This window comes from Mycteria americana, chromosome 28 (genome assembly GCF_035582795.1).
Source record: "Mycteria americana isolate JAX WOST 10 ecotype Jacksonville Zoo and Gardens chromosome 28, USCA_MyAme_1.0, whole genome shotgun sequence".
Classification (NCBI taxonomy): Eukaryota; Metazoa; Chordata; class Aves; order Ciconiiformes; family Ciconiidae; genus Mycteria; species Mycteria americana.
Genome location: NC_134392.1, coordinates 1,347,911 through 1,367,556, shown reverse-complemented (window position 1 = coordinate 1,367,556; position 19,646 = coordinate 1,347,911). Strand labels below are relative to the sequence as shown.

Genomic DNA, 19,646 nt, shown 5'->3' with positions numbered 1-19,646 from the left:
GGTCCCCCCCGGTATGAGACACCCCCTCCCCCCGTTATGAGCCATCCCCACCATCGGGGCCCCCCATCCCCGTTGGCGTCCCCCCACCCCACCCCACCGCACCCCGCCACCGACTCCTCCCCCGCTCCGGCCCCCCCCCCCGTCACCTCACGGCCCGGCTTCCGCCCTCGCTCTCCACCGCTTCCGGGACGTCACTTCCGTCGTCCCCCCAAGATGGCGGCACACTGGGGGCGAGCGCTGGCCCGGGCCCGAGTCCCGCTGGCGATCGCGGCCCCAGCGCGGCCCTACCGGGCGGCCCCGCTGCGGCGCGGCACGGGCCGGGGCCGGGGCCCGGCGGACCCCGCGGACCTGCGGGCGGCGGCGCGGCTGTTCGGGCGGCTGGGGGAGGCGGCGGCGGTGCCGGCTTGGAGGCTCTGGCCGGACCCCGAGCGGCTGCGGGCGGCGGAGGCGGAGGAGCGCGAGTGGGACCCGCCGCTGCGGGAGGTGGAGGCGGCGCTGGACCGGCGGGAGCGGGAGGAGGCGCGGCGGCGCGAGGAGAGGTGGGGCGGGGTGGCGGGTCTGGGGGCACGGGGAGAACTGGGACCGGGTTTGGGGGGGATGCCGGGAGAACCGGGGTCAGGGCCTGGGGGAGCACCGGGGGAACCGGGACTGGGAGCTGGGGGCACCGGTGAAAACTGGGAGAAACGGCCCGGGGGCCGGGGAGACACAGGGAGAACTGGGGTCACTGGGAGAACCGGGATCGGGGTCTGCGGGATGAACTGGGGAAAACCGGGGAGAAACGGGACCAGGCCCGGGAACGCACTGGGGAGAACCGTGGGCACGGGGAGAACTGGGACCGGGGGGAATGCAGGGTTGGGGGTGTCCCCAGCCCGGGGGGTCCCTGCTCTGTCCCCCCAGGCAGCAGCTGGTGGCCCGCAACCTGGCAGCGATGCCGGCGCGGGTGAGCGCCTGGCGGCAGGAGCGGGCGCAGGCGCGGGAGCGAGCGCGGCAGGAGGCGGCAAGGCGGCAGCGGCTGCTGGCTGAGGCGGGGCTGGGGGGGCCCCCCCGCCCCGGGACCCCCCCCCGCGGCAGCCCCCAGGCCCAGGCGCTGCTGCAGGACCTGGAGCGGCGGCAGCGGCAGGAGGAGAAGCGGCGCCGGCGGCAGGAGCGGGAGGAGGCCGCCCGCAGTGCCATGGCCGCTGCCGAGGCTGCTGCTGCCTCCCAGCCCCTGCCGAGGGCCCCCCCCGAGAGCACAGGGGCCGTCTCCTCCTGAGGCCCCTGCTCCTCTGCCCAAATCACACCCACGTGACCCCAAAACGGGTTTAAAATTCTGCGTTTAATATCTTCCCCCGCGTTCTGGTTCTTCCCGTGGTGCCGCCCCCCCACCCCCCCAGGGCCGAACGGGGGAGGGGGGGCGGGGCGGGGGGGGGAGGGGGACACGGGACAGGAGAAAGCGGTTTGCCGAGCACCCCCCCAGTGTGGGGGGCTCCACCAATGGCTGCTGCTCCCTTGGGGTGTGGCAGGGCTGGGGCCCAATGGGGGTCCCAGTCCCGCCCTTCCCCAAAAGGCAGAGCCATACCCACAGCCCCAGGGAGGGGGGGCCGTGCAGAGCTGTGTGTCCCCCCCTGCGGTGGGACCCCCCCAGGAGGCAGCGTGGGCCCCCTGCCCCCCCCCCGGAGGTGGGGGAGGGGAGGGGGCGCCTGCCCCGGCCCCTCAGTCGTCGTCGAAATTCTGGCTGAGCAGGAAGTTGGCCGCCAGGTTCTCGTTCTTCTCACAGGCGAAGTAGGCCTGGATCACCAGGCTCTCGGGGAAGCCCAGCGCCTTCAACTGCAGGGGGGAGCGTTAACACTGGGCCCTACTGACACCCCGGGGCAGGCACAGCTTCCCCCCGCCGCTGTTAACTCTGGACCCTAACGGTAGCTCTCACTGCGTGCCCTACCGGCGTTAGCTCTGTACACGACCCGTTGGGAGGCCTAATTCTGGTCCCTAACAGTGGCTGAAAGGAGCTCTTGCTGTTCTGGCTCCCACTAACAGCTGCTTTCTGCCGCTGTTAGCTCTGGAGTCCAGTGACCACAGCCCAACTGCTGCCATTCTGAACAGCTACAAGGATACCGTCCCTCCCAGCAGCATTAACTCTGCGCCCTAACAACAGTTCTAAGTGGGCTGCTTCCCCGACTTCCTCAGCACTGCAAACTCCCGTTCCTACTGCTGGCTCGACATCCCCTGCAGCGACTCCTGTCCGCAGATCAGCCACGCTATTAACTCTGGTCCCTACTGACAGCAAGCAGCTCCCCCTGCACCCTGCCGACGGCTGAGAGCCGGTGCTGCCGTGGTGCCCCCTTGCCCTTACCCTTTCTATGGCTTCTTTTTCCTGAGGCGTCACCTGGATGTAGTTCATCTGGGGGGACTCATCCCCGATGGCGCCCATCTCCCCCTCGAGGTCGCCCAGCTCCCCCAGCGGCTCGTTCAGCATCTGGATGAACTGCTCCTGGTGCTGGCTGATTTGCTGGGGGAGGGAGAGAGGGGCAGGGGGTGAGTCGGGGGATGGCAGGGGGATCCCACAGGGGTCCCGGGGCTGCCGGGTACCTGGAGCAGCTGGGGGTTCTCCTGGCCCAGCTGCTGGAGCAGGGCGGGTAGCAGGGCCGGGTTCTGCTGGATCACCTGCCGCATGTTCTGGAACTGGGGCTGCTCCCGCAGGAACTCCAGCGGGTTCTCCCCTGCGGGTGGGTGGGGTCAGTGGGTGGGGCGTGGCCAGGCTACACCCACGGGGAGGGGCCTGGTGAGACACACCCCCACCCCCCCAGGAGGAAGAGCCTCCTCAAGCCCCGCCCTGGGGCAGTGGGCCCGCCCCAAGCACTGCCCCCCCCTCCCTCCAGCCAAGCCACACCCACAAAGGGGGCAGGGTCCGCCCAGGCCACACCCCTCCATCAGAACCACGCCCCTGGGCAGGGAACCAGGTGGGGTGTCCTTGGGGGCGGTTCTAAGCACTAGGCCACACCCCCAGGAAGGCGGAGCGTCCAGGCCACACCTCCAGCTGGACGGCTCCCAAGTACACCCCAAGCCCGCCCACTGGGGAGGAGCCCCGAGCCCCACCCGACACTGAGCCTGCTGGGTGTGGTCCGCCACAGCCCCGCCCCCTGGGCGTGTCCCGACGCAGCCCCACCCACCGACCTTCAGGCACCGGCTGTTCTGGGGGGCGGCTCTCCTGCACCGGCGGGCGCTCGGGCTCCGGGCTGCCGGGGATGCCCTGGGGACAGTGGGGGTCAGGGGGGCCCTGAGCCCCCCGCCCCGCCCCCGGGACCCCCCCACACCCCCCACACCCCCCCCCGGCTCACCGTCAGCAGGTACTCGACGGCACGGTGGGGGTTGTTGTAGCTGGCACGCAGCGCGGCCACCACCCGCTCCCGCTCGTACCCCATCGACATGATCTCCGTCAGCATCGTCTCGTACTCCGAGCCCGTCACTGCTGGTCCCATGTCAGCGCTGGTCCTGGGACCCCCCAGGACCCCCCCGGCCCCAAGACCCCCACCCCCCTGCCGCTCCAATTTGCCTTCACTGCCCCGTGAACTTCACAGATCCCCATTTATCTACCCCGTTCCCTCACCTGGAGACCCCCACAGCATCTTCCACAACACCTCCCCCTCTCCTCCATCCCTGCTCAGGACCCGCCCTCAACCTCCTCCTATTCCCAGAGGCCTCCCCATGCCAGGAACCACCGCACGCTGGGAAGCCCCGCCCCCACCAAATCTCTGTGGACCCCCAGTCCCCACACCCCAGGGATCCCTCCACATCCCTCCCCCTCCTGCCCCTCCCCCCATCCCACACCCCCTGGCACCCACCGAGGGTGGAGGCGGCGTCGGCCGAGCGCCCCGCACTACCTGGGGGGGGAACAGAGCTGTGGATTCAAGAGAGAGATGTGGCAGCCGGCGCCTTTCTGAGAACTCCGGGGCACAGCCAGCCCCCCCAAAACCCCCTGTAGCCCACTACCCCCCTCCGTGCTGGCCCAGACCCAGCCCCCACTGCCCTGCTACTGCCCCCCCCAGTCCCTGTACTGGCCCTTAATCCCCTGCAGCCCCCCCCAAACACTTTGCTTCAGCCTCTCCGGTCCCCCACGTCCCCCAGCCACAGGATCTAACAGAGTTAGACTCCCCACCCCCCGGTTCCCCCTCCTTAGGGCTCTCTCTATCCCCCCTTACCCCGCCGCAGGCTCCGAGAGGGCGAGTGGAGGGAGATCATGGGACGGCGTCTCCTCACTGGGGGCGGCAGGCGGCGGGGGGACGGTGTCAGCGGCCGGGGGGGGCCCCGGTGCCACGGGAGGCTCTGAGGTGCCTCCAGCTCCAGCCTCAGAGGCTGCGGTGCCCAGCGCCGACTTGGCCTGCAGGAGGGGGGTCGTGAGCTGGCAGGGGGGGGTCTGGGAGGGGATCCGTTTTGGGGGGAGATCTGCGGGGTCCCACCTTGGTCACCATGACAACCACAAAGTTCTTCTCGTCAATGCGGTACTCGCGGATGGGGACATCATCGCTCAGGATCTTCCCGGCATAGATGAGCTTCTGCCCAGCCACGGGGAAGGCATCGCTGCCCTTCTCCGCCTCAATCTTCTCCTTCAACGCCCGCACCTGGGGGCGCAGGAGGTGAGGGGGGCAGCCCCCAAACGGGGTCACCCCAACACACAGGGTCCCACCAACACCAACAAGGGCCCCCGAGACAGGGCAGTCATCGTCCCATCTGGGGCCAGCGGAGGGACAGCCTCTGGGGGGAGGCAGGCACTAGCTGGGGAGGTGCTCTGAGTCCGGGGGGGGGTTCAGCCCCCCCCGATATTCAGCCCCGCCCAAATAATTCCCCGCTCGAGATCTCCCCGGTGTGCAGAGCACCCAGGCAGCCGAGCCACCCCCGCGGGGGGCACTAGGGAGCCCCAGGCTGCACAATGACAGGACCCCCGCCCCCAACAGCTGACGCTGCAGCGAGCACGGCACCCAGTACCGCCACCCAAACGGAGGCAGGAGAAACAGAACGGCCCCGGCCGGGCCGTGCGGGGGGGGGCGATCCCCCCCCGCCGCGTACCCCGCAGACGGCTCCATCCTCAGCCGGGGCGGGAGGGGGCAGGGAACGAACGGCAACGCAGCGGCGCAGAAGCCCCGGGCTTTCCCACTCCGGGGGAACCCGGATCCCCCCCCCCTCCCCCGGCCCCGCCACGGGCAGGACCAGGATCGGGGCCGCCCCAGGCCGGCGGGGGGTGAGGCCCAGCCCCGCCCGCCCCGCGGGCCGCCGCCGGCCGCGCCCGCCCGGGCCGCGCTCACCGTCTCGTGCGGCTCCATGCGGATCTTGAAGGTCTGCTGCTGCAGCGTCTTCAGCGTCACGGTCACCGCCATGGCGCGGCGGCGGCTCCTCCCGGCGGCCCCACAACATGCAACTCACGCCGCCGCCATCTTAGGCGCCCCGCCGCTTCCGGCACGTGACGCGCGGCCGGAATTGCGTCACGGCGCAGGCCCTGCCCGCCTTCCCTCCCGCCCGACGGCGCCCCCGTCACGTGACGGGGGGAAGGGCGCGGCGCCCCTATCACGTGAGGCGCGCGGCGGCACAAAATGGCGGCGGCGGCGCGGGAAGATGGCGCGGGCGGAGGCAGCGGAGCGGAGGCCGGGACGAGCGTTAATTTAATAGAAACCGGATCGCGACACCCGTACAGTCACGTGCGCCCGCGGAGCCCCACCCCCGCCCGTACCGGGGGGGTGCCGCACCCCCGCCCACCCCCCGCCCCCGCGGTACCGGGCCCGGCGCCGTTCCTGAGTCCTCGCCCCGCGGGGGGCCCGGCCCGGCCCTCCCCCCCCGCTCCCCGGGCCCGCAGGCGGGCGGGCGGCGACGCCCATAGAAAAGAGTCCAGGTCTCACAGAGACATTACGGTCCCGCCCCGGGGCCGGCCGGGCCGCACCGCCCCTCACAGCTCGTCCCGCGGGGCCGCCTCCGCCTCCTCGGGCTCAGCCTCGGGCTCCTCCTCGTCCTCCTCCTCCTCGTCCCCGTCCCCCTCCTCGTCCCCCTCCTCCTCCTTCTGCTGCTTCTCCTCCTCCTCCTGCTTCTTCCGCTGCTCCTCGTCCTGCTGCTCCTTCATCTTCCTCTCTGCCTCCTGCGGGACATGGGGGGGGTCACCGGGGGGGTCACCAGGGGGGTCCCAGGGTCCAGCCCCATCCCCTCCCCTACCTTGGTGGCTCCCCAGGTCTCATTCCCGATCTCCTCCGCCAGCTTCTCATCATCCGTGATGAGGAAGTTGTCAAAGATGGTGCCAGACTTCACCTGTGGGACAGGGGCATTCAGGGGGGTCCAGGGGACACACACAGGACACCAGAGGTGACACCGCCCCACGCACCTGCCAGAGGTCGAGACCGATGACACCAAAGCTGTCGTAGGCATAGAGGTGGGGGTCAGGGCTGTACTCAGGGTTGTCGATCTCGGGGTGCACCCACTTCCCCTTGTAGTCAGGGTTGTCAATCTGCTGGGGCTTCCACTCGCCCTGGGGGAGTAGCAGGGGGGTCAGGGGGGGCACAGCCCCATCCCCTGGAGACCCCGCAGACCCCCGGCCTCACCTTGTACTCGGGGTTCTGGATGACAGGGGGCTCCCACTCCCCATCCATCTCCTCATCCCAGTCCTCTGGCTTCTTGGCGTCAGGGTCAGGGATGTGCTCAGGCTTGTCCCAGTCCTGGGGGGGCCAGACGGGGTCAGGGCACTGCTGCACCACCCCAGAGCCCCCCCCCCTCAGAGGCCCCCCCCTCCCCCACCTCAGGTTTGGTGTCCTCAGGGTCATCAATCTTGGCCCGCTCATCCCAGTCGTCGGGTTTCCGGGCATCGGGGTCCTTGATCTTCCTGGGGGGCAGGAAGTCCCAGTCTTCCTCCAGGCTGCCCGACTCCACCCGCGCGTTGTCGATCTTCACCTCGTAGGTGTTGTCGGGCCGAACCACCAGTGTGTAGAGGTGGGTGAACTCATCGTCCTGCGGGGAGGGGCAGCTCAGCAGGGCCGGAGACCCCCCATGGGGCAGGGCAGGGCCAGCCCCCCCCCCCCCCCCCCACCTTGCAGCGGATGTCCTTGTTGATGAGGACGTTCTTCCCCTTGTAGTTGAAGATGACATGGACCTTCTTGGTGCCGGGGCCGCAGATGTCGGGGCCTGGAGGGACAGGGGGTGAGGGGGGCCCCACACACACCACCACGGGGGGCCACGGGGGGGGGGGGGGGGGGGGGGGGGGGGGGTCAGGGACCCACCGAACATGATATTGTACTCTGAGTCGCCATGCATGTCCTCCTGGTTCAGGCTGGCCGGGAAGAGCTTGACGTAGCCACCGCCACAGTCGATGTTCTGCTCGTGCTTCACTGTGAACTGCACCACCAGCGTCTTGTCCCGGTTGCTGAAGGGCTCAAAGCGGGAGGAGATGGCGTAGAACCGGGCATCCTGGCTCGTCTGGATCCCTGCAGGACGCAGGCACGTTGGGGTGGGGGGGGCTCCTGGGCCCAGGGGTCCCCACCCAGCACGGCCTGGCCCCGGGGGTCCCCTCACCTTTGTCCTTCTCGGCATCACCGTAAAACTTCCCAGCCGTGAGGACAAACCGGCCGTAGTCAGGCTTGTGCTTCGATTCCACCCACCGGCGGGTCCAGGCATCTGCGGAAGGGAAGCGCTCAGGACCTTGAGTCCCCTCCCCATAGCTGGGGAGTCGGGTCTGCCCCCCCAGTGCAGAGCCGGAAGCAGGGCAGCTCCTGAGGCCCTTCACACTCTGGAGGAGCCCATCGAGGAGAGCTGCCCCCCTGCACCCACAGCCAAAGCTGGACCCCCCACATTGCTCCTCCTCCCCTTCCCCCCCACTGCTGGGAGCCCCAGAGGGAGCTCAGATCTTGGGGTGTGTCTTGCTGTGGGGCTGCAGGAGGACTTGGGGTCCCAGGGAAGGACAAGCCCCCATCATGAGCCAGCTCCTGTCTGGCCTCCACCCGTGGGGAACAACCCATTCCCAAATGTCACTTCCCCAGTGAGGAACCCCTACCCCTTGAGGGCCCCCACTCCTGACAGCCCCCATCCACTGAATCCACATCTTCTCTGGCCCCCCAAGCTGGGGGGGCGTCTCAGCCCCCTGTGTCCTCCCAGGGCCCCATTCCCTAGCCTAGGGCAGACCTCCTACACAAAGTTCTCCCCAGGACCACCCATCCAAGCAGGCCCTGACCCGCCCCCCCCCCCCAATCTTTCTCCTGACCCCTACCCCTCTCCTACATCTCTCAGCCCCCCTTATCTCACCCAGAGGCCTCGCCCCCCCATCCCTCTAATGCCCCTTACCCCCCTCCGCCCAAATCCTTCACCCTGGTATGACCCTCCTCCTCCTCAGCCCAGGTGAGACCCCTCGCCCCCTATCCACTCCCATACGCAGGACAGCCCCCGACCTTCAGCCCAGGGGAGGCCTCCACGCCCCCCCGTACCCTCCCTCGCCTCAGGGAACACCCCGGGTCCCCACAGCCGCCTCCCTCGCTTCAGGGGCCTCCCCCTCAACCCCCTATACCTCAGGAGACCCCCACCCCGGCCCCCCCTCACCTCCGTCCCCGAACTCCTCCCGGAAGAACTGGGTGGGCCCGGCCGCCGCCAGCGCCAGGAGGGCGCCGAGCGCGACGGGGAGGCTGAGGCAGCTCATGGCGGCGGTCCCACGCGACGCGGCCCGGTCGTGCCCTCCCTCCCGGCCCGGCGGCGCCCGGCACTGCGGAGGGGGGCGGCGGCGGCGCCCGCTTTTATCTGCCCACCGCCCCTCGGCCCGCCCCCGGCCCCGGCCCATTGGCCCGCGCCCGTGCAGAGCCCGCTGCCATTGGCCGGCCGCCCGCTGGCCGGCGGCGACGGCGCCCCCGAACGTTGGCGTCCCAGATGGCCGCTTCCCATTGGCTGAGCACGACGGCCAATGAGGAGCGACCACGCGTTCGGACGGAGACGCCCCCCCCCCCGCCCGCGCGCTCCTGTCCTCCCTCCGCGGGGTGCGTCACCGCGGTCACGTGGGGACGGGCGCTCTTAAAGGGCCAGGCCTCCTGCGGACCACGTGGGGGGCGGTGCTCGCCATCCCAGAATGGCCCCGGGAAGAGGGTTGGGGCCCCGGCACGGCAGGGGAATAGGCGGGACACGACACACGGGACGGGGGTCTCCCTCTCGCCTGAGGGATTAATGATGTAATATGAACGTGTGATGCAATGATGATGTAACACGTCCAATGATGTCACAGCGCATGTGAAACCCAGGAAGGAGCAGGCCAGAGGGCTGCGCTAACGAGGCACTGGCGCCCCCCGGATCTGGCCACAGGGGCTGTCGTCGTGGCGACGGGGTGCCTGGGGTCGGTGTCACCACAATGACGGGACGGCAAACCGTGCCTGGGGTCGTTGTTGCCATGGTGACGGATCTGGGGGTGACGTGGGGGCATCACTGCGGCCGACGGCACTCCCTGGCATGAGGCGGGGGGAACCGGCCTGGCACGGCAGTCGGACACTCGCAGGCTCAGGGTGCGCGCTGGGCTGTGTGGTAAAGTCTCCTAGCGCCTCATGACGTCACTCTGCAGCCTCGCGACGTCACCGGCCTCCGGCAGCACCCGGCGGTCTCCCCCCCCCCCCCAGCCACCCCGGGGTCCCCGCCACACTCAAGATGGCGCCCCGCCACTCTCCAGATGGCGCCCCGCCACTCTCAAGATGGCGCCCGACGCGCCCCGCCCCGCGCGGCGCCACCGCTTCCGGGCAGCGTGGGGAGCGCTTCCGGCCGCCGCGATGTCGCCGAGCGTGGCCGAGTTGCTGCTGCAGCGGCTGGAGCGGGAGGCGGCGGGGCCCGGCGGGGGCCTCTGCAGCCTGGAGGCGGCCGCCGCGCTCGGCCTCGACCACCAGACGCTCGTGGGCGCCGTCAAGAGCCTCCAGGCGCTGGGGGAGGTGGGAGCGGCGGGGCGCCGGGACCGGGGCACGGGGCCGCGGGCGAGGGGAGCCCCAGGGCACCGGCGCCGGCGCCGATCCCGGTGCTGGCCCTGGTCCCGGTCCTGTGCTGGTCCCGCGCCGGCGGTGGTCCCGGTGCCGGTCCCGCCCGCGGTCGCGGTCCCGGTGCCGGCGCTGGTCCCGGTGCTGGCCCTGGTCCTGGTCCCGGTGTCGGCCCTGATCGCGGTCCCGGTGCTGGCCCTGGTCCTGGTCCCGGTGCCGGTCCCAGTCCCGGTGCTGACCCCGATCCTGGTGCTGGTCCCGGTCCCGGCCCCGGTGCCGGTGCTGGTCCCGGTGCCGACCCCGGTGCCGGTCCCCGCAGGTGATCGAGGCGGAGGCGCGGGCGGCCACGCGGTGGGAGCTGAGCCCCGAGGGCGCGGAGGTGCTGCGGGACGGCAGCCCCGAGGTGCGGCTCTTCCAGAGCCTCCCGGCGGAGGGGCTGCCCCAGAGCGACGCCATGGTGAGCGCGGGGGGCGCCGGGGAGGGGGACCCCGGGGGGGCACCGGGTCCCTCACGGCCGCCCCCTCCCCGCAGAAGCTGCCCGGCGGCTCCGTGGGCTTCAGCAAGGCCATGGCCAACAAGTGGCTGCGCCTGGAGAAGGGGGCGCCCGGCGGCCCCCGCGTCCTCCGCGCCGTGAGTGTCCAGGGGCGTCAGACGGGGGGCCCCGGGGGGCCGGGGTCTGTCCCACATCCTGCCCCCGTGCCCTGCCCGTCCCCGGTGTCCCCCCACGCCCCACCCGTCTCCCGCAGGTGGCAGAGGTGCAGGACGGGGTGCAGCAGAGCCTGCGGCGGGTGCAGCGGGGGGAGGCCGAGAGCCTGCCCGAGCGGGAGCGCGCCGAGCTGAAGAGGAGGAAGCTGCTGCTGGAAGTGTGAGCGGGGACGGGGGGGCGGCAGGTCTGGGGGCGCCCCCCTAACCCCCCTGCGCCCCCCTGACCCCCCCCGCGCTCCCCAGCACCCTCAAATCCTACTGGATCCGCAAGGGCAGCGCCTTCAGCACGGCGGTGTCGCGGCAGGAGACGGAGCTGACGCCGGAGATGATTGCCACGTGAGTCGGGGGGGGTCGGCCCCGCCGTGCCCCCCTGGCCCCGCCGTGCCCCCCTGACCCCGCCGTGACCCCCTGGCCCCGCCCGCAGGGGCTCCTGGCGGCAGCTGCCCTTCAAGCCCTACAACTTCTCGGCGCTGGGGCTGCCGCCCGCCTGCGGCCACCTCCACCCCCTGCTGAAGGTGCGCTCCCAACTCCGCCAGATCTTCCTGGAGATGGGGTGAGTGGGGGGCACCCCGGGGGCGGCCCTGGCCGGGGGGCACGGCCCCCCTGACGCCACGGCCCCCCCTGACGCCACGGCCCCCCAGGTTCACGGAGATGCCCACCGACAACTTTGTGGAGAGCTCCTTCTGGAACTTCGACGCCCTCTTCCAACCCCAGCAGCACCCGGCCCGCGACCAGCACGACACCTTCTTCCTGCAGGGTGGGTGCTGGGGGCGGGGGGGGGTACAGGGGCCCCCAAAACTCCGCTGACCACCCGCCCCCCTTCCCTGTCTGTGCCCCCCCAGACCCCGCCGAGGCCCCTGAGCTGCCTGCCGGCTACACGGCCAAGGTGAAGAAGGTCCACTCGCAGGGAGGCTATGGCTCGCAGGGGTGAGGGCGAGACCACGGGGCGGGTGGGGTTGGGGGGCCATGCCCCCCATGCCCAGGCCGTGCCCCCGTCCCCGCTGAGCCGCCCCCACAGGTACAAGTACGAGTGGCGGCTGGAGGAGGCGCGGAGGAACCTGCTGCGCACCCACACCACGTCAGCCAGCGCCCGCATGCTCTACCGGCTGGCCCGCCAGGTGGGACAGGTCTGGGGGGGCACGGGGGGGGGGTTGGGGGGGCCCCGCCTGACCCTACCCCTCCTATGCCACCCTCCAGGAGAAGTTCTCCCCGGTGAAGTACTTCTCCATCGACCGCGTCTTCCGCAACGAGAGCCTGGACGCCACCCACCTGGCCGAGTTCCACCAGGTGGAGGGGGTGGTGGCCGACCGCGGCCTCACCCTCGGCCACCTCATGGGCATCCTCCGGCAGTTCTTCACCAAGCTGGGTACAGGGGGCACGGGGGGGGGCACACGGAGGGGCCGGGGACTCCCCAGGGCCCGCTCATGTCCCTCTGTGTCCCCTCTCTCCGTCCCCAGGTATCACCCAGCTGCGTTTCAAGCCAGCCTATAACCCCTACACGGAGCCCAGCATGGAGGTGTTCAGCTACCATGAGGGTGAGGGGGGCCCCGGGGGTCTTCCTGGCTCCCCCCATGGAAAAAGGGGGTCCTGGGGGTCTGCGTGGGCACCCCAAGGAGCCCCAGGGTCTATGTGTGCATCCACAGAATGGGGGGGGGGGGGGGAAACCCCACAGTCTGCATGTGCCTCCACAGAGTGGGGGTGAAATTGGGTGACTTTTTGGGGTGGCAGCCAGCTTAGTCTCATTCTCTCCCCTGTGGGGCCTTTGGGGTGCCCCCCCACTTTTGGGGGTGGTCCTATCGCGTGGGCATCAGCCTAGCCACCTTCCCGGGGCGGGGGGGGAAGTGCCGCTATGGGGTGGTGAGGCTCTAGGGTTCCAATATGGGGTGGCCTGGTCTCACTCTCTCTGAGGTAGGGGGTCTCTGGAGTGCCCCATGGTTGGGGACCCCACCTCACCCCCTGCGGGCCCCCACCTCCCTCCCCAGGGCTGAAGAAGTGGGTGGAGGTGGGGAATTCGGGTGTCTTCCGCCCCGAGCTGCTGCTGCCCATGGGGCTGCCCGAGAACGTCTCCGTCATCGCCTGGGGGCTCTCGCTGGAGCGGTGAGTCGGGGGGCGGCCGGGGGCCCCGGCGTGGGGAGGGGGCCATCCCCGCCCCTGCTGACCCCCCTCTCCTGTGCCAGCCCCACCATGATCAAGTATGGCATCAACAACATCCGGGAGCTGGTGGGGCACCGGGTCAATCTGCAGATGGTCTACGACAGCCCGCTCTGCCGCCTGGACGCCTAGCGCCCGTCCTCCCGGGGAGGGGTGCCCCCCAATAAAGCCCCTTTGCCCAGCAGGGTGCCTGTGTCTGTGCCGGAGGCAGGGACCACGCGTGGGCCGACGCTTGGGGAGGGTTTATTGTGCACAGGGGGCTGGGGGTGGGGGGGAGGGCATGGCCTCACACAGCGCAGGGGGGAGCCGAACCCGCAGACACCCCGGCCCCGCGGCCCTGACCACGGCTCCCCAGGACCCCCCGGGGTGCCTCAGCCCGGCGGCCACGCACCGGGGCGCCTCCCCGCTGGTCAGCCGGCCTTCCCAGGCCGCCACCCCCCGGGCCCCTCCGGTGCGCCGCGACCGTACCGTGCCCCGGCGCCATCGCGGCTCCGTCTCCTCAGCGCACGGCCCGGCCCTTCCCGCCGTTTCCCGCGGCGCCTTTCATTGGCCACCCCGTGGCCCAGACGGGCGCCGATTGGCCGGCGCAGGTGCCCGTCGCCCGCCGAGACCCCGCCCTCCGTGCCCCCCCTCAGCGCCGTGAGGGGCGGCTGTGGGACCCGGGTCCCGCATCCTCCGCTCCGGGCTCTGGCCAGCGCGGGTCCCCGGGCCACTCCCACTCCCGCTCCCACAGTCGCCCGCCGGGTCCCCCGTCTCGGCGGTGGGACCCCCCGGGGCTGGGGGTGTCGCAGCCCAGCATAGGCCCTGAGCAGCGGCACCGGAGGCAGGCGGGTCCTTCCCCCTCGGGGGCCCCGCCGAGCCTGGCCATGACCCGGCCCCCGGCCCCTGACGGCTGCCTGTCCCCTGGGGTGGGTATGTCGCGAAAGGAGCACGAGGGCCCGGAGCCGGAGGTGGGCAACAGCCCCTTCTTCGCAGGGCTGGGCAGGGACGACCCCCCCGGTGAGGATCCCGACAGGTAACACATTTTCCATCCTCCGTTGCCTCACAATTTTGACCTAAATTGGGGAAAAAAAGAACGTGTGGGGAGTGACAACCCCACAGGCAGTGCGGAAAGGGGTGTCCCAAGTGACACACACACCCCCTCGTCCACAGGCCACCATGTTCGTTAGTGGGGTTCCTAACGTTTCCCAATTAACGCGACTGGCCAGGCAGGCTGTCCCCTCCCTGGCCGGGGCAGAGCGCGGCCCCATCCCCGTGGGCTGCGTGCCACTGACACGCAGGTCCTATGTTTCGGCCAAGGTCGGAGGCGCTGCCCACGGCCCCCCGGTCTGGCACGGAGGTGGCGCTGGACGGCCAGGCCTCCCGGTACTTTGCATCGCTGGATGCCAGCGTCGGGGGCCTGCAGCAGCGCGCACAGCAGCTGATCGACAGAGTGAACGACAGCCGTAAGGAGGACCACACCGTGATGAGCAGCTTCAGGGAGAGCCTGCTGCTGAAGGTGGGGGCAGGGGAGCGGCGAGGGGCCGCCGGCGCGGGGGGAGCGGCAGGCGAGGAGACCCTGGCCCGTGCCAGCCCCTCGCTGCCGAGCGGAGCTGCACAGCCATGCGGTCTCTGCTTGACGCGTTTAATCCCGTTATTCCGGCCGAATTAGCGGCAGGCTGGGGGCGCAGTGAGACGAGGTGCCGCGGGGAGGGAGCACGGCGCGAGCAGCCTCTCGCAGGGCGCCAGCGCCAGCTGCAGAGCCTGGTGTGCCGTATGCACCGGCGCTCGCTGCCGTGGCGAGGGGAGCACCGCCAGCCCCTTCGGGGGCGGCTGCAGCTGCCTCCAGCCCCGCTTTGGGGAGAGGAGGGGACGCCAATGGCTCCCCCGTCCACGCGCAGCCGCTGGCTGCCCTTGGCGTCTTCGCTTGGCTGCGCACCGCGCCGGACTTTGCTCCCGCTGGCGTGCCTGCAGCCGGGGGGGGCCGTGCCAGCAGGGCGGGACAGGGAGCTCCCGCAGGCCCACGCGCAGATGGCGGCCTGGCCTCGGCAGCTGCGGCCCACGGTGACCCGGCACTCGGTGGCTACCGCGACCGGCACTCTGGCTACCATGGGCGCAGCTGGCGGTGGCAGCAGCCAAGCCAGGCCGGGAGCTGCGCCAGCCCGGGCGGCCGCAGCTGCCACCCCCCTCCGGGGACAGCAGCCGGGTGCTGGCCGTGCCAGCGGCACTGCCCACCCCCGCAGCCCAGCAAGAGCCATTTCCCCCCTTTTCCGCCCCGGCGTGGCAGGTCTCGGGCCTGGCAGAGCAGCTGGAGGAGCGGCTCTTCCACCTCTACGGCCTCCACAACGAGCTGATCCAGGAGCGGCTGCAGGAGCTGGCGGAGGTGATGGAGCGGGTGGGGCAGGCCGAGGCCGAGCTCCGGCAGGTCTGCCGCACTGTGGAGGCCGCCTACCGCGACCTCTGCCTGCAGCCCGAGACCTGAGTGGGGCCCCAAATCTGCAGGGGTCCCCCAAAACCGCGGGACCCCCTCAGCAACCCGCCTGCTCCATGAGTGGGGTGTGTTGCCCGCTGCTGCTGTGCCAGGGTGGCTGCGAGTGGCAAAGGGGGATTTTGGCCCAAAAGGGCTTTTCCGTTGCTGTTGGTGTTCGGGTTTAGCACAAATAAAAAGAGCAAAAAGCCCCAAAGGCCAAATCCGGGGGGGCTGCAGGGCTCCGCTGCCTGCTTGCTCCCGGCCGCTTGCTGGGGCAAACCCCGTCACACACAGCACGTGCTGAAGCAGGGCCCCCTCCCGGTGGCGGAGCTGCGTCCTGGTGGCTTAATTAACGCTGACGAGGCTGGCGCTGACGACCGGAGGCCAGCGTGGGGTGGCTTTTCCACCTTTTATTGTCAAGTGGCCGTGAGGACGGCAAAGGCACCAGGGCAGTTCACCAGCCAGGAGGCTCCACAGCAAAGCCCGGCACAACTGGGCAGCCCGGTCCCATCGGTGACACCAAGTCCCATCAGTGACAGCCGATCTCTTTGGTGATAGCTTGTCCCGTCGGTGACACGGGGTCCGGTCGGTGACAGCAGGTCCTGTCGGTGGCACGGGTCTGGGCATTGGCGCCGTCTCCTCGTGTCCTTCCCCGCGAGGTGTGGACACCCCACGGGTGGCGTCCTGGCCGCGCTGGCGGCAGCGGGAGGCCGGTCATGCCACAGAGCGTCGCAGCCACGTGCCACCGGTGCAGTGCCGGGCGCCGTCTCCCTCCGCTAGCCCCTTGGTGCCGGCGGCTTGCCGGGGGCGAAGGCCTGGATGCCGGTGATGGCTCGGCCCAGGATCAGTGCGTGGATGTCATGGGTGCCTGTGGGCGAGGGAGCGGCCAGGCCTCGGTGCCGCCCAGCAGCACCGGTGCCGTGGGGACCCCGCAGCCCCGCCTGGCGCCGTACCTTCGTAGGTGTTGACGGCCTCCAGGTTCATCAGGTGCCGGATGACGTGGTACTCGTCGCAGATCCCGTTCCCCCCCAGCATGTCCCGCGCCTCCCGGGCGATGGCCAGCGCCTTCCCGCACGAGTTGCGTTTCAGCATCGACACCATCTCGGGGGCTGCCCTGCGGGGATGGGCACGGGGACGCTGGCACCTGCCTGCCACCACCACCAGCCCCCCCCCCCGGCTCCCGGCCCCCCGTCCCCCGCGGCGGCACCCACCTGCCCTCGTCCTTGAGGCGGCCGAGGCGCAGGCAGGCCTGCAGCCCCAGGGCGATCTCCGTCACCATGTCCGCCAGCTTCTTCTGCACCAGCTGGTTGCGCGCCAGCGGCCCCCCGAACTGGTTCCTGCGGCGGAGGGGGGCGGTGGGGCCGAGGGGCCGGCGGGACCCCCCCAGGGCACCCCCCAGCCCCGGCCCTACCTGTCGAGGACGTACTGCCGCGCCGTCTCCAGGCAGGCCTCGGCGGCGCCCAGCGCGCCCCAGGCGATGCCGTAGCGGGCGTGGGTCAGGCAGCCGAAGGGGCCCTGGGGCGAGCGGGCGTCACTGGGGCCCCCGTCCCGCGGCAGGGCCCCCCACGCCCCCCCCAGGGCCCCCCTTACCGCCAGGCCGACGGCGTGGGGCAGCAGGTTCTCCTCCGGCACCTCCACGTCATCCATCAGGATCATGCCAGTGGCGGAGGCACGGAGCGAGAACTTGCCCTCGATTTTGGGGGTGCTGAGGCCGGGCGTTCCCCGCTCCACCAGGAACCCCCGCACCCGCCCGTCCTCCTCGCACACTGCCCACACCAGGCACAGGTCGGCTGCCGGCGCGTTGGTGATCCTGGGCGGGGCGCGGGGGTCAGGGAGGGCCTGGGGGTGTCGGGGGGGCCCCGTCCCCCCGGTTCAGGGCTCACCAGGTCTTGGAGCCCCGCAGCGTGTAGGTCTTGGCGCTGGGGTTGTAGCGCGCCCGTGTCTCCATGCGCCCCGGGTCGCTCCCGTGGTTGGGCTCCGTCAGCCCGAAGCACCCCAGCAGCTCCCCCCGTGCTGGGGGGGGTGTCAGGGGGGCACCGGGACCCCCATGGCCTCCCCTCCTGCCCCACAGACCCCCCTCCTGACCCATGGCCCCCCATTGTGCCCCAGTATCCCCCCTCCTGCCCCACAGCCCCCCCCCCGCCCCATGGCCCCCCTCCTGCCCCACAGACCCCCCTCCTGCCCCATGGCCCCCCTCTCCTGCCCCACAGACCCCCCTCCTGCCCCATGGCCCCCCACTGTGCCCCAGTATCCCCCCTCCTGCCCCACAGTCCCCCCTCCTGCCCCATGGCCCCTCTCCTGTCCCAAAGACCCCCCTCCTGCCCCAAAGACCTCCCTCCTGCCCCAGTATCCCCCCTCCTGCCCCACGCCCCCCCCCCGGTGCCAGTCTCACCCAGGGGGGGCAGGAAGCGGTCCCGCTGGGCGGGGGTCCCGTAGGCCAGGATGGGGTGCATGACGAGGGAGGACTGGACGCTCAGCACCGAGCGGTAGCTGCTGTCCACCCGCTCCAGCTCCCGCGCCACCAGCCCGTAGCCCACCGAGGTGGTGCCCGCGCAGCCGTACCCTGGGGACAGCGTCACCCACGGAGACCCCTGGGCCCCCCCAGCCATACCCTGGGGACAGCGTCACCCACGGAGACCCCGACCCCAGGAATCCCTGCTCCCCCTGTCCCCCATAGCCCTCTGCCCCCCCAGGAACCACCCCCCTACCCCCACGAGAGGACCCTGCCCCCCCGAGACACCCCCAAAGAGGACCACCGCCCCCCCCAGCCCCTCCAAACCCTCTCGTTGCCCCTGGGGGCACCCAAGCCCCCCCCGGGGGTCCCAGCACTCCCCCATGGCACCCTGGACCCCCCATTAACCCCAGGGGGGACCCCTGGCCCCCCACATCCACCCCTTGTCGTCCCCCAGCTCCCTCACTGTCTCTGGGGGACCCCACAGCCCCCCAAGTCTCCCCCACCCCCTGGGGGTCCTGGTCCCTGCATCGCCCCCCACTCACCTTTGATGGTGGGGCCCAGCACCCCCAGTGCGCCCATCTCGGACACGATCTCCCGGTCAAAGACTGGGGGGGGGGGGGAGGGGACCAGCTGTGAGCTGGGCTGGGGGCAGTGGGGACCCCCCGGCTGGGACCGGGGGCTCCCCCCACCCCTGCACCCAACCTTGGGCACCCAGGGCCCCGCAGGGAGGGTGCTCGGGGGGTGGCAGGGGCATGTTGGGGGTGCTGGGGAGGACTGGGGGGTAGCGGGGGGGGTACCAGGGGGTGTCTCGGGGGTGCTGGGGGCACCCCCAGGACCGGGGGGCATTTAGGGGGCGATGGGAAGTATGTGGGGGGGGGCGGCAGTGGTGCCAAAGGGGCACCCTGGGGCGGGGGGGGTATTTGGGGTGCTAGGGAGGCGCGGGTAGCGAGGGAGGAGCGGGGGTGATGGGGTTGGGGGAGGGGAGCGGTTCTAGGGGGTACTGAGGCGCCGGGGGAGGGTTTGGGGGGAGGACAGCTTGGGGGGAGGACAGTTTGGGGGTGCAGGGGCCGCGGCCGGGTACCCTCGTGGCGGTTGGCCTGCAGCACGCGGGGCAGCAGCCGCTCCCGGCAGTACTTGCGCAGGGCGTCGCGCAGCAGCCGCTCCTCGGGGGCCAGCAGCGCCTCCAGCCCCAGCGGGTCCCGCCAGTCGAAGGCGGCGGCTGGGGGGGTCAGCACCGGGGGGGTCAGCACCAGCTCCACGGCCGGCCCGTACATGAGGCCCCCCCAGCAGCGAGGGTAGGGGGGTGGGGGGGGCGGGGGGGGTGTCGGCCCCCCGTCCCCACTCACCCTGCGGGGGGGGGGCCGTGCCCCCCCAGCGGACGCCGCTCCGGGGCAGGCGCAGCAGCCGGGCGGCGAGTCGCAGCGCCATGGGGGCCTGGGGAGGCGGCAGCTGATCCAGGGACTCCCCAACCACTGCCCCCGGACCCCCAACCACCCCCCAGGGACCCCCCCCAACCACTGCTCCCCGGACCCCCAACCACCCCCCAGAGATCCCCGAGACCCCTAAACACCCCCAGGGACCCCCGACTGCCCCCGGGCCCCTCCAAGTACCCCCCAAGGACCCCCCTGCTGCCCCCGGCCCCCCCCAACGGCCAGCGGCTGCCCCCGCACCGTGCGAGCTCAGCGGCGGCGAACGGTCCCGGACGAGCCCTCGGTCGTGACGTCACGGGGGGTGGGGAGGGGGCGTGACGAGGGGCGTGACGTTAACCCGCGCCTGCCCGGGCTCCGGGGGGGGGGGGGGGCGGGGCGGCGGCCCAGGGCTGCGGGATCCACCAAACAACCGGGCGGCCGGAGCCGGGGGGAGCAGGGGGCGTCGGGGCCGGGGGTCCCCGGGGCTGCGGCCGCGGCGCGATGGCGAGAGGCCCCCCCGGTGCCCAGGGAGGCGAAGGGCG

At 71.7% G+C, this 19,646-nt stretch overlaps 6 protein-coding genes across 8 annotated transcripts in view; 3 read left to right on the top strand and 3 right to left on the bottom strand.

Moving 5' to 3' along the window:
* The first annotated feature begins 202 nt into the window (after positions 1 to 202).
* GADD45GIP1 (GADD45G interacting protein 1) lies at positions 203 to 1,325 on the top strand. Its single transcript, XM_075525808.1, has 2 exons — positions 203 to 539; positions 898 to 1,325. Exons 1-2 carry the CDS (start codon positions 214 to 216, stop codon positions 1,250 to 1,252), a joined length of 681 nt encoding a protein of 226 aa, XP_075381923.1. The 5' UTR covers positions 203 to 213; the 3' UTR covers positions 1,253 to 1,325.
* On the bottom strand, positions 1,297 to 5,454 carry RAD23A (RAD23 nucleotide excision repair protein A). Of its 2 annotated transcripts, none has more exons than XM_075525803.1 (9): positions 5,277 to 5,454; positions 4,434 to 4,595; positions 4,176 to 4,354; positions 3,819 to 3,874; positions 3,315 to 3,445; positions 3,151 to 3,226; positions 2,566 to 2,696; positions 2,330 to 2,485; positions 1,297 to 1,806 (listed from the first exon to the last, which is right to left on the bottom strand). In XM_075525803.1, exons 1-9 carry the CDS (start codon positions 5,346 to 5,348, stop codon positions 1,693 to 1,695), a joined length of 1,077 nt encoding a protein of 358 aa, XP_075381918.1. In that variant the 5' UTR covers positions 5,349 to 5,454; the 3' UTR covers positions 1,297 to 1,692. The 2 variants fall into 2 exon arrangements, with proteins under 2 accessions (XP_075381918.1, XP_075381919.1); XM_075525804.1 differs by having other exon boundaries at positions 3,315 to 3,442; positions 5,277 to 5,453.
* Positions 5,455 to 5,609: 155 nt separating this feature from the next.
* The window catches only part of CALR (calreticulin), a 31,331-nt gene continuing 17,294 nt past the window's right edge, over positions 5,610 to 19,646 (bottom strand). The window contains exons 2-10 of one of the 2 annotated variants that reach the window (XM_075525788.1): positions 8,536 to 8,676; positions 7,519 to 7,620; positions 7,227 to 7,430; positions 7,037 to 7,131; positions 6,748 to 6,957; positions 6,555 to 6,668; positions 6,338 to 6,481; positions 6,172 to 6,264; positions 5,610 to 6,097 (exon numbers count right to left, since the gene is read on the bottom strand). In XM_075525788.1, coding sequence (XP_075381903.1) covers positions 5,912 to 6,097; positions 6,172 to 6,264; positions 6,338 to 6,481; positions 6,555 to 6,668; positions 6,748 to 6,957; positions 7,037 to 7,131; positions 7,227 to 7,430; positions 7,519 to 7,620; positions 8,536 to 8,632 — 1,245 coding nt within the window. In that variant the 5' untranslated portion in view covers positions 8,633 to 8,676 and the 3' untranslated portion in view covers positions 5,610 to 5,911. Of the gene's footprint in view, positions 6,098 to 6,171; positions 6,265 to 6,337; positions 6,482 to 6,554; positions 6,669 to 6,747; positions 6,958 to 7,036; positions 7,132 to 7,226; positions 7,431 to 7,518; positions 7,621 to 8,535; positions 8,786 to 19,646 lie in introns of those variants that run through there. The other variant, XM_075525787.1, reaches the window with a different exon arrangement.
* FARSA (phenylalanyl-tRNA synthetase subunit alpha) lies at positions 9,708 to 12,975 on the top strand. Its single transcript, XM_075525805.1, has 13 exons — positions 9,708 to 9,893; positions 10,255 to 10,392; positions 10,467 to 10,565; positions 10,682 to 10,800; positions 10,884 to 10,976; positions 11,065 to 11,193; positions 11,282 to 11,397; positions 11,483 to 11,567; positions 11,659 to 11,758; positions 11,838 to 12,006; positions 12,098 to 12,175; positions 12,623 to 12,737; positions 12,818 to 12,975. Exons 1-13 carry the CDS (start codon positions 9,738 to 9,740, stop codon positions 12,921 to 12,923), a joined length of 1,503 nt encoding a protein of 500 aa, XP_075381920.1. The 5' UTR covers positions 9,708 to 9,737; the 3' UTR covers positions 12,924 to 12,975.
* SYCE2 (synaptonemal complex central element protein 2) lies at positions 13,117 to 15,435 on the top strand. Its single transcript, XM_075525809.1, has 3 exons — positions 13,117 to 13,806; positions 14,091 to 14,289; positions 15,058 to 15,435. The coding sequence occupies exons 1-3, from the start codon at positions 13,658 to 13,660 to the stop codon at positions 15,250 to 15,252; spliced, it is 543 nt and encodes a 180-aa protein (XP_075381924.1). The 5' UTR covers positions 13,117 to 13,657; the 3' UTR covers positions 15,253 to 15,435.
* GCDH (glutaryl-CoA dehydrogenase) lies at positions 15,635 to 19,486 on the bottom strand. Its single transcript, XM_075525797.1, has 11 exons — positions 19,366 to 19,486; positions 19,042 to 19,129; positions 18,777 to 18,914; positions 18,238 to 18,300; positions 17,633 to 17,803; positions 17,124 to 17,253; positions 16,831 to 17,050; positions 16,652 to 16,755; positions 16,452 to 16,577; positions 16,194 to 16,354; positions 15,635 to 16,108 (listed from the first exon to the last, which is right to left on the bottom strand). Exons 2-11 carry the CDS (start codon positions 19,121 to 19,123, stop codon positions 16,017 to 16,019), a joined length of 1,287 nt encoding a protein of 428 aa, XP_075381912.1. The 5' UTR covers positions 19,124 to 19,129; positions 19,366 to 19,486; the 3' UTR covers positions 15,635 to 16,016.

What these genes read in the sequence shown, in the direction of transcription:
- GADD45GIP1 (XM_075525808.1), top strand. Translation starts at nt 214, where the DNA reads ATGGCGGCACACTGGGGGCGAGCGCTGGCCCGGGCCCGAGTCCCGCTG. An exon ending in GCGCGGCGGCGCGAGGAGAG is followed by an intron (nt 540 to 897) that starts GTGGGGCGGGGT and finishes CTGTCCCCCCAG; the next exon opens with GCAGCAGCTGGTGGCCCGCA.
- RAD23A (XM_075525803.1), bottom strand. Translation starts at nt 5,348, where the DNA reads ATGGCGGTGACCGTGACGCTGAAGACGCTGCAGCAGCAGACCTTCAAG. An exon ending in TGGTTGTCATGGTGACCAAG is followed by an intron (nt 4,355 to 4,433) that starts GTGGGACCCCGC and finishes CCCCTCCTGCAG; the next exon opens with GCCAAGTCGGCGCTGGGCAC. An exon ending in CTCTCGGAGCCTGCGGCGGG is followed by an intron (nt 3,875 to 4,175) that starts GTAAGGGGGGAT and finishes TTGAATCCACAG; the next exon opens with CTCTGTTCCCCCCCCAGGTA.
- FARSA (XM_075525805.1), top strand. Translation starts at nt 9,738, where the DNA reads ATGTCGCCGAGCGTGGCCGAGTTGCTGCTGCAGCGGCTGGAGCGGGAG. An exon ending in GCCCCCGCGTCCTCCGCGCC is followed by an intron (nt 10,566 to 10,681) that starts GTGAGTGTCCAG and finishes CGTCTCCCGCAG; the next exon opens with GTGGCAGAGGTGCAGGACGG. An exon ending in GGAGGCTATGGCTCGCAGGG is followed by an intron (nt 11,568 to 11,658) that starts GTGAGGGCGAGA and finishes CCGCCCCCACAG; the next exon opens with GTACAAGTACGAGTGGCGGC.
- SYCE2 (XM_075525809.1), top strand. Translation starts at nt 13,658, where the DNA reads ATGACCCGGCCCCCGGCCCCTGACGGCTGCCTGTCCCCTGGGGTGGGT. An exon ending in CCCGGTGAGGATCCCGACAG is followed by an intron (nt 13,807 to 14,090) that starts GTAACACATTTT and finishes GTTTCGGCCAAG; the next exon opens with GTCGGAGGCGCTGCCCACGG. An exon ending in GGGAGAGCCTGCTGCTGAAG is followed by an intron (nt 14,290 to 15,057) that starts GTGGGGGCAGGG and finishes CCGGCGTGGCAG; the next exon opens with GTCTCGGGCCTGGCAGAGCA.
- GCDH (XM_075525797.1), bottom strand. Translation starts at nt 19,123, where the DNA reads ATGGCGCTGCGACTCGCCGCCCGGCTGCTGCGCCTGCCCCGGAGCGGC. An exon ending in GCAGGCCAACCGCCACGAGG is followed by an intron (nt 18,301 to 18,776) that starts GTACCCGGCCGC and finishes CCCCCCCCCCAG; the next exon opens with TCTTTGACCGGGAGATCGTG. An exon ending in CTGCGGGGCTCCAAGACCTG is followed by an intron (nt 17,051 to 17,123) that starts GTGAGCCCTGAA and finishes CGCCCCGCCCAG; the next exon opens with GATCACCAACGCGCCGGCAG.